Source organism: Camarhynchus parvulus, chromosome 11 (genome assembly GCF_901933205.1).
Source record: "Camarhynchus parvulus chromosome 11, STF_HiC, whole genome shotgun sequence".
Taxonomy (NCBI): Eukaryota; Metazoa; Chordata; class Aves; order Passeriformes; family Thraupidae; genus Camarhynchus; species Camarhynchus parvulus.
Window position 1 is genome coordinate 6,984,317 of NC_044581.1, and position 20,197 is coordinate 7,004,513.

Below are 20,197 nucleotides of genomic sequence, written 5' to 3' on the forward strand. Positions count from 1 at the left end.
AGCTGCCAGGGGAGGTGCTGGAGATGCTGTCCCAGGCACAGTGCCTGTGGAAGGGAGGGAGCCCTGGGTCACCCCTGCCCCAGCCAAACACCCCCCCCTGGTTCTCCCAGGTAGAAGCAGAGAAACAGCAGCAGCCAGGACTGAGCCTTCCAGGAGGGTCGTTCAGGTGCTTTGTCCCAGGACTGAGTCCCATTTCTCATCTCCACAGACATTTTGTGGCTATGAAATGTCTCCTCTCCTGCCCACCCACTCCCTGGGTTGTGCTGGCAGGGCTGTGCCTCTTCCAGGCTGCCCGGGATGAAGTGTTTGGCTGTGCAGCTTCAAAAAGAGAAGGGCTTGGGAAGCAACTTCTGTCTCCTTCTCCAACCCACCTGTGCTCCCTCTGTACCCCTCACTCTGTAAACTCTGGCAGCTGATGCCTCTCTGCTCTGTCTCCACACCCAGTCCCAAACCCCTGTCTGAGCCCAGGGCAGGATCCCTGTGCTCTGCCGAGCTCTGTGTGTCCCTCTGTCCCACCAGGATCCCCCAGCTGAGGGGAGGGGCAGCTGCTCCCTGTGATCTCCAGCCTCACACAGCTCAGCCTGGGCAGGATAAGCGTCTGCAGGGGCGCTCCAGGAGAGGGCTCCAGCTCCTCCAGTGCCTCCTGGAGGGGAGGTCTCCAGAGGGCAGTCACAGTGCCATGGGACCTGCTGGCTGGAACTCATGGGGATGCCAGTGGCAGCCGTTGGTTGGGGCAGCTGTGGGCACCACCAATCCCCAGTGCAGGAGTGGGATACCTGGAAAGGGCCACCCCATGAGCTGGCACTGCACAACAGAGCTGGGGGTCTCAGCAGGAGTTTATTGAGGATGTGGGGGAGGTGGGAGCAGTGCCAAAGGGACCTCTGGGCTGCCAGGATCCTGAAGTGGTGCCTCACCAGGGGATGACGTTCCCTTCCCAGTCCAGGTAGGCCCCGGTGTCCTTCTCAGAGAGGGAGGAGAGGACCTTCAGCATCCCTTGCACGCTGTCATCCACTGTCACTGGGGGCTGTGGGGCACAGGGACAAATAGTTCTGTGCCTGAGGCCCTGGTCTAGCAAGGCAGGAGGAACGAGGCACCCCAGGGCAAAGGGGAAAGCTGAAAACCCTGAACAATCAGGACAGAGGGGCAAGGGGAACTGAGGTGATGGGGACACCCAGCACCCAGGACAGCGGAGCTGCTCCAGCACGGATTGGGCAGGCGGGGAAGCCATGGGCAGGAGCTCAGGACAGCAAATCCCACCGATACAGAATCAGCACAGGAGCTCTGATTGACCCGCCCCGGGGGAATTCCTACCGCGTGTCCGCAGAGCTGCCCATGTCAGTTTGCACCCAGCCGGGGTGGAGAGCGACGCAGAGGATGCCGTGCTCCTTGTACGCCAGGGACTGGCACTTGCTCAGCATGTTCAGAGCAGCCTGAGGGGAGACAATGCAGGGACGGTGGTGGGAGGGGAAGGGGGGCTGCAAGGGGACCCGCGGCTGGGCAGGGAAAGCAAAACTGTGACAGCACCTTGCTGCAGCGGTACGAGGTGACTTGCATCAACTCCCAACCAAAGGCAGAAGCAATGGAGCCACCAATGCTGGATATGTTGACGATGGCAGCCTTGCTGCAGCTCAGCCCTGAGCCTGGGCTCCCCTGGGCAGCTTTCTTCAGCAAGGGCAGAAATGCCTGCGAGGAGACAGAGGGGGCAGGAGAACACATGGACACGGCACAGGGCAGGGGAGAAACTCCTTCCACAGTGAGCAACACTGACACCAGCACTGGGGGGACATCCTCCCTCCTCTTCCCTGCCAGGCTGCAGCTCCTGAGCTCCGGCCCATGGCTCCAAAAGCTTCTCATCAACTGAGAGCCCATCAGGGCACCAGAGCACTGACAGGAGCCCCTCACACTGGCCCTTCACTCTCTCTGTAATGTCCAGCTTGAGCACATGGGAAGGGATCCTTCTGGAGCTGTGCTGTAGTGCTGGGGACTCACCTGGCCCATCAGCATGGGCCCAACCGTGTTGGTGGTGTAAGTCTCGGTCATGTCCTGCAGCACCTCATTATCAAGGGACTTTGCCTTCAAAATTCCAGCATTGTTGATGAGGAGGTTCAGCCCAGAGCCCCCCAGGTGCTCCCCAACCTTGGCTGCAGCTGCCTTGATGCTGGCGGGGTCTGAGACTTCTGCAGAGCCGACACAGGGAGGTCAGAGCCTGTGTCCCCATGCTGGAGTCCCCTCTGTTCCCCCAGAGGTGGCAGTGCCCGATGGCCCTGCAGGCACCAGCCCATGGCACAGCTCCCTCCCAGCACGGGGCTCCCAGGGTGTGCCCAGCCTGGGCACTCGCCAGAGGAACTGGGGCAAAGGATCCGCACCTCGGGGCACCTACCGAGCGGGATGATGATGATGTTGGGGTGCTTGGAGGCCAAATTCTGTAACTCCTGAAAGAGAGGGTACTGTGTAGGCATGGAGAGGCTGGAGGGGCTGTGCAGAGGCTCAGCCATTTCCACCTAAAGCACACATTGCTCTGGCTGCATGCCTGCACTACCGTGGACCCTGCACTGTGCTCCAGCTGCCCTGAACCCAATGGATGGGGAGGGCTCCATGACCAAGTAGCACTGTTCCCTCCATGCATCCCATGCACAGCTGCTCCCACGTTGTCTCAGCCCAGCTGCCCTGTGCCCCAGGTGCCTGACTGAAGCTCCAGCCCCTTGCAAGCACCATCCCTGTTCCAATCTCCCCCTGGCACCGAGTGCTCCCGTCCCCCAGCACAGCCCCTGCCTCCTGCCCGGTCTCACCTGCGCTCGCTGTCCCTTGGGGTCCCGACAGCCTGCAAAGATCCACTGAGGTGGGTTTGGCATCCTCAGGAAATGCTGGACAAACCCCAGGCCGATGCCTCGGTTGGCCCCAGTCACCAGAACGGAGCGGACGTGGAGCCCTGCCATGCTGCTTGTCCTCCTCTGCTCCAGCTCTCACTGTTTGCTCTGCTCTCTAATAGTTCCTTTAACATTTTCTACAGACACTCCACCCACTCAGGGTTTGCACCAACCCTTGGATCCAGGAGGAGCAACCTCACCTGCCCTTCAAACTCCAGGCCATTGATCCCGGCTGGGAGCCAGTCCTTGTTTCCAAAGGGCAAAAACCCTTGGCGGTTTCAGGCAAAATTCTGCTGTCCTTGGGAAACCTAGTGCCACAAGCCAGGAGAGGATGTTGTGGATGAGGAGGGAAGGAGCAGCATGTGGAAGGGATGTGGAAAGCTCCAGGGCTCACATGGACTTGACACCTTCACAAGAAGGGCTTTCTGCATCAGACCCACACAGCACTGGGAACAGGCTGATCTCATCCCCCTGCCCTGATCCCCTGGGCCAGGACATGGCTCACACGGCCATGAGCAGACACTCTCTGCCTTGAGCTGGCCTCCTCCAAGCCAATGCCCATTGCCTGATGGTCAAGTGAAACAAGGCTCCCATGCAGGGAAGCACACCCAGAGGATCCATTCTCCTGGCAGAAGGATGGGCACCTGCATGGCCAACACATCACCAGCTGCTGGCCCAGCCACCCACCCCCTGCCTGGTTCTCCCAGGTGGAAGCAGACAGACTGGGACAGAAGCAGCCAGGACTGAACCTTCCAGGAGGGTAGTTCAGATGCTTTGTCCCAGGACGGAGTCCCATTTCTCATCTGCACAGGCATTTTTCTGCCTAGGAAGTGTCTCCTCTCCTGCCTGGGAAATGTCTCCTCTCCCGCCCACCCACTCCCTGGGTTGTGCTGGCAGGGCTGTGCCTCTTCCAGGCTGCCCATGACATGGGGATGAGGTACTTGGCTGTGGACCTTCAAGAAGAGAAGGGCTTGGGAAACAACCTCTGTCTTCCACAATCCACCTGTGGTCCGTCCCCCTGCATCCTCCTCTGTAAATTCTGGCAGCTGATGCCTCTCTGCTCTGTCTCCACACCCAATCTTCACAACCAGTCTCCCCTCCAGTGCCTCCTGGAGGGGAGGTCTCCAGAGGGCAGTCACAGTGCCATGGGACCTGCTGGGTGGAACTCAGGGGGATGCCAGTGACAGCCGTGGGTTGGGGCAGCTGTGGGCACCACCAATCCCCAGTGCAGGAGTGGGATACCTGGAAAGGGTCACCCCATGAGCTGGCACTGCACAACAGAGCTGGGGGTCTCAGCAGGAGTTTATTGAGGATGTGGGGCAGGTGGGAGCAGTGCCAAAGGGACCTCTGGGCTGCCAGGATCCTGAAGTGGTGCCTCACCAGGGGATGACGTTCCCTTCCCAGTCCAGGAAGGCGCCGGTGTCCTTCTCAGAGAGGGAGGAGAGGACCTTCAGCATCCCTTGCACACTGTCATCCACTGTCACTGGGGGCTGTGGGGCACAGGGGGAGATGCAGCCCATGCCCAAGGCCTGGCAGAAGGCCCTGGAGCAGCTGGAGCCAGGGGAAAGAGCTGCTCCAGGGCAAAGGGAAATCTGGAAACCCCAGGTGGAGGGACTGAGACGAGAACTGAGGTGATGGGGACACCCAGCACCAGGACAGCGGGAGCTGCTCCAGCACGGATTGGGCAGGCGGGGAAGCCATGGGCAGGAGCTCAGGACAGCAAATCCCACCGATACGGAATCAGCACAGGAGCTCTGATTGACCCGCCCCCGGGGAATTCCTACCGCGTGTCCGGCAGAGCTGCCCAAGTCAGTTTGCACCCAGCCGGGGTGGAGAGCGACGCAGAGGATGCCGTGCTCCTTGTACGCCAGGGACTGGCACTTGCTCAGCATGTTCAGAGCAGCCTGAGGGGAGACAATGCAGGGACGGTGGTGGGAGGGGAAGGGGGGCTGCAAGGGGACCCGCGGCTGGGCAGGGAAAGCAAAACTGTAACGGCACCTTGCTGCAGCGGTACGAGGTGACTTGCATCAACTCCCAACCAAAGGCAGAAGCAATGGAGCCACCAATGCTGGATATGTTGACGATGGCAGCCTTGCTGCAGCTCAGCCCTGAGCCTGGGCTCCCCTGGGCAGCTTTCTTCAGCAAGGGCAGAAATGCCTGCGAGGAGACAGAGGGGGCAGAAGCACACATGGACACGGCACAGGGCAGGGGAGAAGCTCCTTCCACAGTGAGCAACACTGACACCAGCACTGGGGGGACATCCTCCCTCCTCTTCCCTGCCAGGCTGCAGCTCCTGAGCTCCGGCCCATGGCTCAACAAGCTTCTCATCAACTGAGAGCCCATCAGGGCACCAGAGCACTGACAGGAGCCCCTCACACTGGCCCTTCACTCTCTCTGTAATGTTCAGTTTGAGCACATGGGAAGGGATCCTTCTGGAGCTGTGCTGTAGTGCTGGGGACTCACCTGGCCCATCAGTAGGGGTCCAGCTGTGTTGGTGGTGTAAGTCTCGGTCATGTCCTCCAATGTTTCAGCCTCAAGCATCTTAGGCTTGACCATTCCAGCATTGTTGATGAGGAGGTTCAGCCCAGAGCCCCCCAGGCGCTCCCCAACCTTGGCTGCAGCCGCCTTGATGCTGGCAGGGTCGGCAATTTCTGCAGGTCCAATACACTGGAGCTCAGTGACCCTGTGGTGGTTTGGGGTCCCCTGTGTCCCCCAAATGAAGTGCCCCCGAAGACTGCCTCCTGTGTGGAGCTCCCAGGGCTGTGATGAGTGCCCAAGCATTCACCAAAGGAACTGGGGCAAGGAACCTACCAAGAGCGATGATGACCAGGTTGGGATGTTTGGAGGCCAGATTCTGTAGGTCCTGCAAGAGGTGTCATGACATTGGTACCAACAGGCTGGAACAGCATTGCCAAGGCTGTTCACTGTTCACTGGCTGCTAAGCCAGCCAAAGCCTGTGTCCCTCCAGCTCCACCCCTGCACCACCAAGTGCCCAGCACCCTGCTCCAGCTGCCCTGATCCTGATACAGGGGGAACACTCCACAGCTCCTGCACACACCACATAGCCATGACCCTTCCATGCACAGCTGCTCCCATGTTGTCTCAGCCCAGCTGCCCTGTGCCCCAGGTGCCTGACTGAAGCTCCAGCCCCTTGCAAGCACCATCCCTGTTCCAATCTCCCCCTGGCACCGAGTGCTCCTGTCCCCCAGCACAGCCCCTGCCTCCTGCCAGGCCTCACCTGCGCTCGCTGTCCCTTGGGGTCCCGACAGCCTGCAAAGATCCACTGAGGTGGGTTTGGCATCCTCAGGAAATGCTGGACAAACCCCAGGCCGAGTCCCCGGTTGGCCCCAGTCACCAGAACGGAGTTGACACAAAGCTCTGCCATGCTGCTTCTCTCTTCACTCCAGCTTGCACTGTTTACCCAGCTCTCTAATATTTCCTTTTAACATGTCTCACCCCACCCACTCACAGCTTGCTCTAATGGTGGCTTCTCTCTGGGAGGAGCAACTGCTCCAGCTCTTTGAGCTCCAGGACATGCATCCTGGCTGGGTACCAATCCTTGTTACCTAACAGCAAAATCACTTGGTTTTTCCAGGAAAATTATGCATTCCTTTCAGGGTAACCTGATACCATAAGCCAGGTGAGGCTGTTGTGGGTTGAGAGGGAGGACGCAACATGTGGGTTGATGTGGGAAGCTCCATGGCTCAGGTGGGCTTGACACGTTCACAAGCATCCTGTGGGCTTGATGGTTTTTGCACATTGTACCAAGCTGTGCCTCAGGTGTCCCTGAGCAAATGTTCTTTGCCTTGCTCCTGCTTCTTCCAAGACAATAACCTCTCCCTCATTGTGGAGCCAAAGACCTGTGGAGTGGGAGAGCAAACCCAGTGTGGTGTCCTGGCAGAAGGGTGGGGACATGGCACAGCACACCATGCTGCAGGTCACACACCCCATCCCTTGGGATGCTGTCCTAAGCTGAACTGTCCCTTTGATCAGAGCCACAGAGGACTCAGGCACCTGGGACATTTACCTGCAATGCAAATGCCCTGCTCAAAGCCTATTCTCCACCTCAGCTATTGCCATGAGGCACTGACTGTTCTGTGCTACTACCAGTGGAGCCCAGTACCTCAAGTGATGCATTACAAGATTGCAAGGCTGGATCAGGTGTGTGTGTACACCATGTGTCCCTGTCCCACTGTAAGTGAAGACCCACTCCCAGACACCTCTTGTCACCCTTGTCCTCCTACATTAAGTCCCAGAGCCCTTGCACAGGCTGCTGGGCAACAATGGAGACAACACTGCTCACATGTCACCTTCTGCCTCAGGATATATCTTGGCAGCAGGATTAACCAGAACAGCTTCCTCCTAGTGGCAATGCCAAGAGTGTCTCCATGCTCTGGCAGCAGCTGATTTCCTCCTGCCCACTCCAGCCTGTTTTCTGGGGCTCAGCTGGCAGACACTGTGAGATAAGCAGGTCAATTTGGGAAGGTGCACACTGGCAGCTTCTGTGGTGAGCTGATCCCATATCTTCTCTCTGCCAAGTCTGAGCCTCTCCTTGCAATTAATTTTTTTCCGACTTTGTTTCCTTGGTTAATTAGATCCCTGTCTACTTTTTGAATTTTCCATATTGGGTTCAGACACTTCTTTTCCCTTGTGCATTCCTACCACTTATCAGCAGTACAAAGCTTTGGGTCTTTCAGTATCTCAGACTGATCTCTATCTGAGGATCTCTCACATGGCTGGACTGGCATTCAGGCTCCATAGATCATTTCAGTATTTCCTTTTCATGACTACAGACCTCAACCATACTTGCCAACAGATGCACCAGAGCTCAAATCCTCCAAACAGACTTCCATGGTTTTCTTCCTCTAGGTGGAGGATAAGGCCATCGCCCACAGCCTGTCTGAAACCTCCACAGTGACTCAGAAGCAGACAGCATCAGAAAACAAACAATTAACATTTTAAGTCTCCTATTTTTGCTGTGTCACCTCATTTGAGTAGCCTTCCACTGTTTTGGAGCTGTAACTTTGTCATGTTGACTTTGCTCTGGGGCCACACGCTGCATTACTGATTATTAGAGTTTAAACAAACTCTGCTTCACCAGGAGTCTAAGTCCAGCCTGTCATGAAGAGGCAGAGGGGAAAGAAACCAGTCTCACTGCCTTGCAGCCCAGTCTCATCACAAGGGCTGCTGCTGTCCCCAAGCCTCTGGAAAGGACCTTGGTCCAGCTCCTAAGAGGGGATTCAGGTGCTTCCTTTGCTCTGAAATATTCTTGCAAGGTCTAAATCTTAAATTGATTATTAAAGTACTCAGAATTATGGAATCATTTAGGTTGGAAAAAGCCTCTAAGATCATTGATTTCAACAATTAGACTAACAATGCCAATTCCACCACTAAACCATGTCCCCAAGTGCCACAACCATGCATTTTTTAAACACTTCTGGGATGGTGACACCACCACTTCCCTGGGCAGCCTGTGTACTAGTGCTTGAAAGTCCTTTCTGTGAAGAATTTTTTCCTAATATCCAATTGAAACGTCCCTTGGCACAACCTGAGGCTGTTTCCTCTCATCCTGTAACTTGTTACTTGGGAGCAGAGCCTGACCTCACCTGGCTCCACCCTCATTGTCAGGGAGTTGTAGAGAGTGATAACAGTCCTGGTCCCGAGTCTCCTTTTCTCCAGGCTGAGCCCTCCCAGCTCGCCATCAGCTCTATTCAGACTCGTGCTTCAGACCTTCCCCAGCTTCGTTCCTCTTCCCTGGACACACTCCAACACCTCAATGTCTTTCTTGCTGTGAGTGGCCCAAAACTGAACACAGGATTCAAGGTGCAGCCTCACAAACACCAAGCTCAGGGGCACTGTAGCTCTTCTTCCACGATCCCCAGGCTGCTGCAGATTTACCCATGGTTTTCATATCACCACACTGGGAAGACGTGGAGCCAGTTTTCCAAGAGGCAGTCACACCTTTTCCACTCTCAGTTGCTGGAGGCTCAAGTGTGCTCTCAGTCACCGAGGTGATTGCATAATGACAGTGCTGCTGACAGAAACATGGAGGAACAGGCTTTTCTCTGCCTGCCAGGGGAACAGGGGTGTGGCACAATTAGTTTTAGTACATTTAATCTACTATAAATAAGAAATAAACTCGCTGCTGTTTATCAGGCTGATTTTGTCCTTTTTTTTTTTTTTTTTTGTCCATTGCTGCACAATGCATTCAGGTCTGTCATCACCTATTAGTCATGTGCTAAAGAATCAATAGATAGTGATAAGCGAGCCACCCATGCAGAGGTGGGGTGAGACCAACCCTGCACTGTAACTGAAGCTGGGCAGTACCCACCCTCCCTGATTACTTTTCTTCTGGGCTGAAGAGGATTAGTGATCTGGGGGGAGTTGGAAACCCACGGCAGGAGGGTTGGAACTGTTGTAATGTGTAAGGTCTCTTCCAACAGAAACCATCCTGTGATTCCATGATATGATTCTATGAGTAGTGACACCCCATTGTGAAAGGCTGCAGGGACTGGGGGAGCTTACCTGCAGCTCCCAAGTGAAGTTCCCATGGCACCTTTGTCATAGCTTTGCTGTTTTCCAAGCAGACTCATGCAGGCTACACCTGCATTGTATCAGAGATGCAGAGGGATTTGGGACAAGGGCATAGAGTGACAGAACAAGGGGAATGGCTTCAAACTGACAAGAGGGCAGGATTAGATTGGGTATTTGGAAGAAATTCTTCCCCATGAGGGTGGGAAGGCCCTGGCAGAGATTACACAGAGAAACTGTGGCTGCACCATCCCTGGAAATGTTCAAGGCCGGGCTGGGGGGGCTCTGAGCAACCTGGTTAAGTGGAAGGTGTCCCTGCCCATGGCAGGGGTTGGAACAAGATGGTCTTTAAGGTTCCATGTAGCCCAAACCATTCTGTGATTCTGTGACTGAGGATTTCAAACACTCACACTGTCCATGCAACCTCCCTTGGGCCACAGTGTTTTGACCTTGTGCCAGCCTGGGGCCTCATACCAGGTTCAGAAACACTTTTTGGGGATATTCCCCTCGTGACAGCAGCCAAGATGTCTCAGCTACCTGGGTGCAGCAGGGCTGGCAGCACAGGGACAGAACTGCTTTGCCAGGACCCATGGGGACAGCACAGAATCTTACTGACCATTTCTCCCATCCTCTAAGGATAGGTGGCTGGGTTATCCTTCATGCTTCAGCACAGTGCCATGAAGAGGCACCTCAGAACCACCAAGCAAGATGAATTTTCTTTCCCACTATTAGATTTGCTAGCAGGGATGGCTGAGAATGGGCTGTCACATGTGGCAGATATGCTCCCTGTCAGGAACACTGAGGCACAGGTTAAATGATCAGCTTGTGACTGCCTTGGTTTGACATCCAAGTATTGAAGTGAGAAAAGGAGGCACAGTAAAGTTTAGGAATAGATACATGATAATGCAGATGTTAATTTAGGAATCCAGTTGAAAAGAATCATTAAGTCTTATTAAGGAAAGATATTTAAGCAGGAAAGAGTGAATATAATTTTTAAATTTAAAAAAATTTAAGGGACTATTCAAAATTTACTCCCTGTAAAGAAGTAAAAGCTGAGCACCATGCTACTCCAAAAATGCCATGCTGGCCTAAATGATGTGAGCCATTGCCCACACAGCTGAGCAGAAAAAATACATTCTGTGAACAGCAACAACTCATATTGTTCTGTAAGTAGCTGTGGACACTGCTAGAGTAAAATGGGCTGCATTGGTATTTTATCATCAGAAATTTAAACTTACCATAGTTGTTCATTCTGGTTTCAAACCATATTTATAAAAAGGAAGGGGGAGAAAACCCCACTTACCATTTTTTCTTTAATTAAGATATTTACCCCTCTTCCTCTAGCTGTATTTTTAAAAAATCCAGTAACATAAAGCAGCACTTATGATGAATCCATCAGCTCAGTGCAAAGGACATGTGTCCACATGTTCTTTACAGTGAAGAAACTTCAAGCAAATTACAGCATCAATGAGCTGATAACAGGAATTACTAGTTTTGATTTTTAGCTAAGTGAACTCAAATACTTTGTATTCTTAGGGAGGTCTAGTGGAAAATGTCCCTGCCCACGGCAGAGGGGATGGAACTAGGTGATCTTTAAGGTTCCATTCAACCCAAAACATTCTAAGATTCTATGATTTATACCCTCAAATGCTCCAAAATTCATCAATATCAGACTTTACCAAGCACAAAGTTTCCCAATGCCTGTTGTAGTGAAACCAGAGCACTTGGATAAGCCTTGGGGCTTTTATGCTTTATTATTTGTTGGTGGGTTTTTTGGTTGCATTTTTCATCATTACCTGCTGGAAACCTCCCAACACTTAACTAGCAAGGTTTTCAAAGAATGGATAATCCTCTCTTTCATTCATGGGGAGCAGAAGCAGGTCAAGCAGTGCCCACACCCACCGGAAAGTGCTCAGTTAATGCTACTTGGAGCTGCCTTTCTTTCACATTAGCATTCAGAACAGGCTCCTCCTGCCCTCAGCTCTGGCTGCACTTTAACCGTTTCTGCACAGCAGATTGCTGAGAATCCCTGTCTCCGAGGCTTTTTCAAACAAGCACTTTTCAGGAAGAGCTATAAATGTAATTTACACAGATCCAGCATGCAGGATCTGTGTGGAACAGGTAGCCAAACCCTGGCTGTGGTTTACCCTGAGTGTTGGTACCCCTTGGTCATTATTTGCTAAACTTTGCCATAGACAGAGCAGCATTTCTGCTGAGAAGTCACTGAATTAATGGCCTGAGCACAGAAGGAAAAGGAGAACAGGACCTTTAATCCAAATATCTGCTAAAAGAAAAGGGTTTTTTTTGCCCTTAGTAGTATAATCAAACATTTATTTTTATTAAATTCCAACTTCTGTAAAAAAGTCTAAAAGCATTTTAATATCCTGAAGTAAACTGGGGAGCAGAGATTCCTATGTACTTGAACTACCATGGAGCAGGATAGAGTTAGCACAAATCACCTGATGCTATCACCTGATTGATACAAATATTTAGTTTCTGATGTATTTATCAGTATCAGAGACGTTTTGTGTGGTCTTTGTCAAACAAGAATGAAAATAAGCAACATAAATAACAACCCTTATATACATCAGAGTTGCTCAGTCATTACTTCACTGTTGAGAACCCAGTTGTGTGCTCACTGTAATGGGATTTTAATGGGTATCTGGCTGTCCATATAACAGCAAAAAATAAAACAATAGCACCCACCTCCAGGCTGGCAGCAGGGCTGGTGAATGCAGACCCCCTCCAGACACCGTCCTCCAGCTGATGCTGATTATCTCTTTTCTGTTCTCTCTTTTCCCTCCAGCTCTGTTTTCCCATCCCTGGATGCCAGCAAACCTTTTCCTTGCTTTACTCTGCACTACCCCTTCGGTGCAGCTGCTCAACCAGGTACCTGATACTCAGCAACAAAAAGGAGAAAACATCCCTCAACACACCTGCAAGCCCAAACTGCCCAAGTCACAGAATCATTTGGGTGCTAAGGAACCACAAAGACCATTTTATTCAATCCCTCTGCCATGAGCAGGGACACCTTCAGGCTGCTTCAAGCCCTGTCCAACCTGGCCTTGGACACTTCCAGGGATGGAGCAGCCACAGCTTCTCTGGGCAACCTGTGCCAGGGCCTCACCACTCTCCCAGGGAAGAATTTCTTCCAAACACTCAATCTAACCCCGCCCTCCGTGAGTTTGAAGCCATTCCCCCTTGTCCAAAGTCCTCCTCCAGCTCTTTAAGTCCCTTGAGGCGCTGGAAGGGGCCCTAAAGGCTCCACAGAACTTTCTCATCTCCAGGCTGAACAAAACCACAACTCTCTCAGCGCATCTCTATAGGAGGGGTGCTACAGCCTCAGAGCACCTTCGTGGATCTATTTGTTTACCAGATTTATTACATCTGATGGTCACGGAAAGAGGCAAATCATGTGCATTTCTGGGCAGGCAATAAAAATAGCTTGTAAAGGGGCTGGTACTTCCTCACGCTGAACGGGTTTAGTTTGGGTTGCCTTTTTTTTTTTTTGGTTTTTTTTTTTTTTTACTCTTATCTACAGCGAAGATTAGTGTGCTAAAGGTGCTGCAGACAGCACCCAGACCTGCTGCAAGCTTTCTCCCTCACCCACCACCCTCGGCAAGAGTCCCCTCAGCCGCTCCGGTTCGCTCCGAGACCCCGCGCTCCTCCCCTCGGGACGCCAGGGCCGGGACGCGGTTGTTGTGTTTGCAGTGAATAGGCACACAGACACACACAGACACACACACACCGACAGACACAATCCCGCCCCTCAGGCTGTCCCCCGGGCTCGGGGCAGCCCGGTGCGGCCCGCGGACTCGGGAGGCGGCGCCAGGCGGGCCGGGCCGCGGGCGGCGATGGCGGTGGCGCGCACGGTGCTGCTGACCGGCTCCAACCGCGGCATCGGCCTGGAGCTGGTGAAGCAGCTGCTGGGCTCGCCGCGACCCCCCGCCTGGATCTTCGCCACCTGCCGGGACCCCGATGGGCCGCGGGCACAGGTCAGTGCGGGCCGGGGGACGGCGGTGACGCTCGGCCCCTGTCACCGGCCCGAAGGGCTCGCTGCTGGCGCGGGGCTCTGCTGTCCGCACCGTGCCCTGCCCCGAGTGAAAGTCGCCTGAAGTGCAGCCGGCGGAGAATCGGTCGTGTCACCCTTGAGGCCGCGCCGCTGGGCTGCTCGGGGCCGTGCTGGGTGTGCCCGAACCCGCCCTGCCGTGCCAAGGCTTGGCCCTTGCGCCCCGGGCACAGGCCGACCTGGGCTGGCCTCGGGGCCCGAGGCGCTGCGAGAGGCAGCGCCGCTGCTCGGGCCGGTCCTGCTGTGTCATGCTGCTCTCTGCAAAATTCCGAGGTGCAGAACATGGGGTTTCCAAAAGTGTTGGCTTGTGGGATCCCCCTGTCCCTGCTTTCCACTTTGCTGAAATGGTAGAGACTCACACACGTTGCTTGTGCAGGGAATCACAATGCTTCCCTGTTCTTCCAGCTCTCTTTACATCCAGCTTGTCTTCCTCTGCTTGCTGTGCCCCACTGAAATACTACTAGGGAGAAACTTGCTCTCTGATAGATCGTGGCTCCAGCTGATTCGTTTGTTGCATCTTCTTGCAAGTGTGCATTATTCCACATCAGGAGTGGTCCTGGGGCAGTGAGAGCCACCCTACTGCCAGCCCGGGGGTGCCCAGCTCCTGCTGTGGCTGGTGCCCAAGCTATCTGGGTCAAAGATAGGCCAGGTTTTTTATTTTTGCCCCATTCTTCCTCCCCACAACTTGCAGGACTCTTGCAGGGCAGCGATGAGATCAGGGACTTTTTCCAGAGCTGGTCTGGAGCCACTTTTCCTACAAGGTGGTCCTCATGCAACTCTCCCAGCCAGGGGGTACTTCCCTAAGCCTTGTCCAGCTGTGGTAGGGTGAGGGCAGTGTCATCAGGGTGCTGCTGACGTCGGTGACGACAGGACAAAGACATCAGAGGCCACATCACTTCTCCTGCCCTTTTGTGCCTGGACCAGGTGTTGGGGTGGGGGAAGCTCCTGCTGGGATGGTGCGGGGCTGTTGAGGGAAAAACAGGAGAGGAGAAATATGTGTTGACCGCCACAAACAAATTAATGGATTTTACATGACTTCCCAGGGCTAATGTGGGAAGATGGGGTCTGGTGAGGGAGCCCAGAGATAAGTGATAGTGAACCATGGCCAGTCCCAGCAGCTCTCCTGCTCCATGGTCTTCTCAAAAGAAACCACCAATTTGTATTTCTCCTGTGGGAATGTTTGGAAGAAGTTTTTAGTTGTAAAAGCAATCCTTTTGGGCACATTAAATGAGGTGGTTCGGTTTCTGCGGTCTGAAACCTGCTGTAGTTGGAGATTCAGAGCAAAGAGCTGCTAGGAACTGTGAAGTAGAAAGTTTCCTTGCTGAAAAGAGCTTCTGAATCCTCCACTGTGTGAGTTGGCATAGGCAGGAAGGACAATCAATGGCTAAAATACAAAGAGTAAATTTATTTCTGGTATCTTGATAACCAGGGGATCCCTGAAGCAACACCAGGCAATGGTACAGGGAGGTACAGAGATAGACGAGACACAAGTACTGTTAAGATCCATGCTAGGGGATCACTGGCTGCTGTTTACATGGTTTATCAAGTGTTATTCCCAGCTGTAAGGTCACTTGAATGATTTACAGTCCTCCTCCGAGACTTCAGCTTTTCACCCACTCCGCCCAATATCCCCACGAGGTGGAAACAACCAATAAAAATGTGCAAAGTTGTTAAATTCACTAATCATTAATAAAGTCCAGAGTGTGTGGATCTTGGACTGGCCTATCCAGGTGTGATTTCCTCACAGGTCAAATCTGATATTGGCACTCACAGGTGTTCCTCTTCCACCTCATTTTCAGCAGCCTCTGTGAGACACTTCTGGCTGTGTCCCCAGCCAGTTCACATCATTTCCCTGGTAAACTGGTCCTTCACACTTTGCTCCCATCATTTGCTGTGGCTCTGGCTGGGCTGTGGATGACCCTTTGGGAAAGTGACCACAGCATCTTGCAGTTACGGCAATGTCATGCCCTGAGCACACGGCACTTTGCTTTGTGGAGCCTGGGAGCAGCCTGAGAGCCAAGGCCAGTCCCCAGTCCAGCTGTTCACAAGCACTGAGTAACACGTGGAAGATGTTTGCCTCAGGGTGGGCCATTCTGGCCCCCCAGCATGATGCTTGGCCTCACCTTTGCCTCGTGCTGATTCTTTCCATGTCTCTTTTTGTAGGAGCTGAGAGATCTGGCATCCAAACACCCAAACCTGGTTCTTGTAAAGCTGGGTACGTGTGCTCTGCCTCTGAGCTGGTAAATTTGTGACTGGCAGCCATGCATGCCCCATTTCTCCTTCCCTCCCTCCCTTCAGGCTGTGCGTGGGGATCCACTTCTTCAGAGCTTCTTCAAGTCCTGCTGCCAAAACCCCAACTTCTCTAGACCTGTCTTAGCCTCACTACCCCATTCCCTGGAGCCTCCTTGCTCCATGGCCACAGGACCAGAATGTTCTTGAGACCCATCCTGGGCAGCCCCCTGGCTCCCCCAGCTGAGTGACCACATCCTTGCTCTGCCTTGATCCCAAGTCTTAGGCAAGACCAGAAGGGCCTTGGGAGGAAGGCAGCTCCTGTGGAAATGCTGTAAGATTAGCCCAGACCTTGAGCAGGAGCAGAAGGACCATGCAGAGCCATCCCACAGCAGGTCCCAGCACATTTCTCTTGGGGACTCATCCCCCCGGAGGCTGCCCTGGGGTCTCCAGAAATTGCTCAGACATAGACTTTGGAGCGGTGGGAGTCACAGCAGCGGTTTGTCCACACGGTGGGCTTTTCCTTGTGGGAGCCCTCAGCTGCGGGCGGAGGCGGCGGTGTTGGGAGGCTCGGGATGAGTCGGAGCTGGTTTCGCAGCACCATCTGCTGCCCGTGGATGGAAGGGCCGCGCGGCTCAGAACGCGCACATTTCCTCGGCGTCCTCCCCTCCCTCTTCTCCCCTCCCTCTCAGACTGTTCTCTCGCTCTGCAGATGTGGAGAACCCCTCGGCTATCACCGATGCGGCGAAGGTGCTGGAGGGGAAGCTGAACGGGATGGGGCTGAACCTGCTGATAAACAACGCCGGCATCTACACCCCCACGGCCTCACTGGACACGGTCGATGCTGAGGACATGGTCAGGACCTACAAGACCAATGCAGTGGGGCCAATGCTGATGGCCCAGGTACGGGTGAAGCTCTGGGGGTGAAATCTGGCCCAACTTGAGGGTGTCCCAGGCTGGCCATGGTCATGAGGGAAATCTTGGAGAGCTTTGCCAAATTTCTTGGGGCTGTGCAAGGGAGCGCTAGGGCTGCTCTTCAAGCCTAAGCCTTCTGCAGCCTCTATGAACTGTGCAAGTCTAATTGGGAGCAGGCAGGGCCACCTGGGCTTTCTTGACATCCTGCTGTTCTTCCTCACCCTCCCTGGGTTGCAGTTGCTGTAAGTGGGACTGGCTTGAGGCACAGGTGTCCCACTAGGTTGTTTCTCCCCAGGCCTTCCTGCCTCTGCTGAAGAAGGCTGCCCAGGACAGCAAAGAAAAGGGCCTGAGTTGCAGCAAGGCAGCCATCATCAACATCTCCACCATCTTAGGGTCCATCAAGAAAACACCTGATTCCTTCTTCCACCCTGTCATCTCCTACCGCTGCAGCAAGGTATGGGGAGTTGTGACCTGCCCTGGCTCCTGAGCTCCATGGGGTCAGAGCTGCCCTTGCCAGGCTGGATCTCAGGGAAACACCTGGGATGGAGAGATGGAGGGAGTCCCCAAGTTCCCAGGGCATCTTCATGCCTACCCAGGGGAAACACACACTGTCTCTTGAAGACCCAGCATTGCTTTTTCTCCCTCACCAAGAGGCAGCAATGGGAAGGGAACCTGGTTCATGGAGCTTTTTGCTTTCCATGGATGATGCTTGCTTCCTCACCCAGGCTGCCCTCAACATGCTGACCATGTGCCAGGCTCTGACCTACAAAGAAGCTGGGATCTTGTGTGTGGCACTGCACCCTGGTTGGGTGAAAACAGACATGGGCACCCAGGAGGTGAGTTCTGGCCAAGCAGGTCAGCAGGGAACCCATGGGTGGCACCCAATGCTATAAACCTGCACAGGAGGTGGCCCAGGTGGCCAAGATGGCTCTCTGGAGAGAGGATCCAAGTGAAAATGAGCTGCCTCTTGGGCTCCAAGTTGCCCATGTCTCTGTTGGGCCCCTGCAGAACACGTGGATACTGGGACATCTGGGAAATAGCATCAGCACATATCAGGCTGCTTGTTTAGGGGGCAAAAAGGGGTTTTGGGCAGCCTGAAAGATACGGAGAGAACCTGAATCCAACAGAGCAGGGAGAAGAGGAGCAACACCATCCCATCCTGTGCCCCATTCCGTGAAGAACTTCAGGTCCATGAGGTTTCCACTCATCCTGCAGGATCCATGTTTTGCAGTGGGGGTGGTCCCTGCAGCACTGGGGTTTTGAGAAGCCTGCACAAAGCATCTCATTTGCAGCAGAGATCTTCTGTTTGGTTAAACCTGTGGCTGGCTTCCCAGCCCAAGCCACCTCCATCCAAGCCAGCAGTGCAGATACCCAACCATCCTCCCACACAGTGGACTTGTCCCAGCTCCTGTGGCTCTCTGCTCACTCTGGGTGGAAGGAGCCTTGCTGTCACTGCCCACAAGACAAGTGGGTGCTGCTGGATGGCCTGGAATGATGGTGGTGTCTCATTTTCCCCTTTGCAGGCTGACCTGACGGTGGACACAAGTGTGCGGGGGTTGTTGTCTGTGCTGCCAATCCTTTCTGAGAAACACAGTGGAACTCTGCTCAACTGGGAAGGGAAAGCCATCCCCTGGTGACTGCCCTCTCTCCCTGTGAGGGACTCCACAGTGCCATGGGACTTCCTGCTTGCCCAGGTCCACCAGGGTGCTCAGCCCTCTGTGATCTGCAAGGGACCTACCTGGGACTCCAGTGGGTGGGCAGGGTGTGATCCCTGCCTCCAACTTGCTGATTAATAAAGTCAGTTAGTACCTGTGCCTTCTCCCAGCTGCAGAGTCCCCACTCAGACTGTCTTGCCCCTGCAAAAAATAGCCTGGCATTAATGGCTGAAGTTGATGATCTTGGAGATGTGTTTCCAACCTAAATGATCCTGTGATCCAAGCAGTCTGCCTGCTTTGTCTTCAGCTGCTCTGAGCTGAAGGGGACATGTAACTCACCCAAAGCTTTCCCATCCTGCCTGGCTGCAGGGTGTGCCCAGGTCTGCCTGGTTTCTGCCATGCTTCCACCAAAGCATGGTGTATTTGCCATAGATTTCTTGGGATGACCTTGTTCTAGACATGGTGTCTTTGGGAGCAGCCTCATGGTTGGAATGGGAAGACTGGGCACTACAGTCCAGTTCTGCAATCCCAGGCAGACAGCTCTTGCCACAGTGGTGCCCCAGCCCAGGCATGGTACCCCTGGGTGGGGGAAATCTGGTCCCATGGGGGATCCCAGCATGGGAACAATGCTTCTGTGGGATGGAGAAGCTGAGAACCTTAGTAAGGTGGGCTGGGCAGCCCTTGACTGCAGAAATTTGACCAGGAAATGGTAACAGCCCCAAATAAATGGATTTTGGGGTGGTATTGGGGCTTTGCCCCTTCAGGAAAGAGCTTCTCTTTAAGGAGCGTGGCCAAAAGGAGCCAGGACTCCTGCAAAACCAAGCCTGGTCTCTGGTGGGCAGAACAACCTGGCCTGTAGGACAGGCAACACCCTGCTCCCTCCCTCAGAGGCCACCACCTTTTCTTTCTCATCTGGAGGACCAGTGAAGCATCTGGGTCTGGGCTTTGCTGGGGTTGCACCTCTTTCTGGAGTGGGAGCTTGCCTGCCACCAAGAGCTTTCCTGGGAATCTTGAGGCCATGCCCCACCTGGCTATGCCAGAGGAGCTGCGTTCCCCATGCCCAGGCTGACATGATCTTTTCCAAGGCTGTGCTGTGCTTTCCAAGGCCCTCAGGAGCCAGCAGTGCCAGCAGAGCGCCCACATGAGGCACCCACTGCTGCACAGGTGCCCCCTGCCAGGGAGACACTGACCTCAGCCTCATCCTCAGGGGAGCTCTGAACCATCTGGGCTCTTCCACATGATCCAGCCACCTGATTTCCCATGTCAATGCTTGTTCTTTTCTTTCCCAGCTCATATCTCTGGCCAGAGTGGTCAGTGCCAACTTGGGCACCTCCCTATCAGCGCTGCAATGGCAGCAGGAGGAGGGGAATCCCTGGGAAGGAATGGCTGAGGGACAGGAGCGTGGGTGAGGGGCCTGATCCTGGCAGTGCATTGCTGTGCTCAGCCCAGTGCTGGCTCAGAGACATGGCCAAGCCTCCCCCGAGTGCCCTCCCTGCCCCTTGGCAGAGCTTCTCCTGCCCCAGTTACTCCGCACAAGCCAGCTGGAGCCCGGCCAGTCACCACAGGCTGGCTCCATGCCCATCTCTCTCTCCATGTTCCTCCCTTCTGTCCCACGCCACGTGCTGGATCCTGGGAGATGAGCAATGCCAGGGATCCCACCAAGGGTTGCTGACAGTTCACAGTCATCGTCCCCCTTGTGGCCATTGCCAGCCCCACGAGATGTGTGTCGCTGCTCCCTTGGGAACATGCAGGAGACAGGGCTGCTGAGACAAGCTGGGACAAGCTCCGTCACCTGGGCCATCACCTGGGACGCAGTCAAGTCACCAGGGCATGGGCAGCCCTGTGTTCTGAAGGTGGTAGGAGGAGGAAGAGTGGGAAGCTCTGCAGGTGGAGTGCAGTCTGGCAGTACTGGACACAGCTCCTGGGGGGAA

The 20,197-nt window shown here is 54.3% G+C and overlaps 3 protein-coding genes across 5 annotated transcripts; 1 reads left to right on the forward strand and 2 right to left on the reverse strand.

Moving 5' to 3' along the window:
- Positions 1-910: 910 nt before the first annotated feature.
- On the reverse strand, positions 911-2,936 carry LOC115907914 (C-factor-like). 3 transcript variants are annotated; one of them, XM_030956144.1, is made up of 6 exons: positions 2,790-2,936; positions 2,381-2,432; positions 1,990-2,177; positions 1,525-1,683; positions 1,328-1,430; positions 911-1,032 (listed from the first exon to the last, which is right to left on the reverse strand). In XM_030956144.1, exons 1-6 carry the CDS (start codon positions 2,934-2,936, stop codon positions 911-913), a joined length of 771 nt encoding a protein of 256 aa, XP_030812004.1. The 3 variants fall into 3 exon arrangements, with proteins under 3 accessions (XP_030812004.1, XP_030812002.1, XP_030812001.1); XM_030956142.1 differs by having other exon boundaries at positions 911-1,026; positions 1,322-1,430; XM_030956141.1 differs by having other exon boundaries at positions 911-1,049; positions 1,312-1,430.
- A 1,231-nt stretch (positions 2,937-4,167) lies between these two features.
- LOC115907905 (C-factor-like) lies at positions 4,168-6,258 on the reverse strand. The gene is made up of 6 exons (XM_030956129.1): positions 6,106-6,258; positions 5,679-5,730; positions 5,331-5,518; positions 4,866-5,024; positions 4,652-4,771; positions 4,168-4,357 (listed from the first exon to the last, which is right to left on the reverse strand). The coding sequence occupies exons 1-6, from the start codon at positions 6,250-6,252 to the stop codon at positions 4,244-4,246; spliced, it is 780 nt and encodes a 259-aa protein (XP_030811989.1). The 5' UTR covers positions 6,253-6,258; the 3' UTR covers positions 4,168-4,243.
- A 6,847-nt stretch (positions 6,259-13,105) lies between these two features.
- LOC115907865 (C-factor-like) lies at positions 13,106-18,423 on the forward strand. The gene is made up of 6 exons (XM_030956051.1): positions 13,106-13,393; positions 15,631-15,682; positions 16,409-16,599; positions 16,907-17,065; positions 17,337-17,447; positions 18,135-18,423. The coding sequence occupies exons 1-6, from the start codon at positions 13,253-13,255 to the stop codon at positions 18,246-18,248; spliced, it is 768 nt and encodes a 255-aa protein (XP_030811911.1). The 5' UTR covers positions 13,106-13,252; the 3' UTR covers positions 18,249-18,423.
- The last annotated feature ends 1,774 nt before the right edge of the window (positions 18,424-20,197 follow it).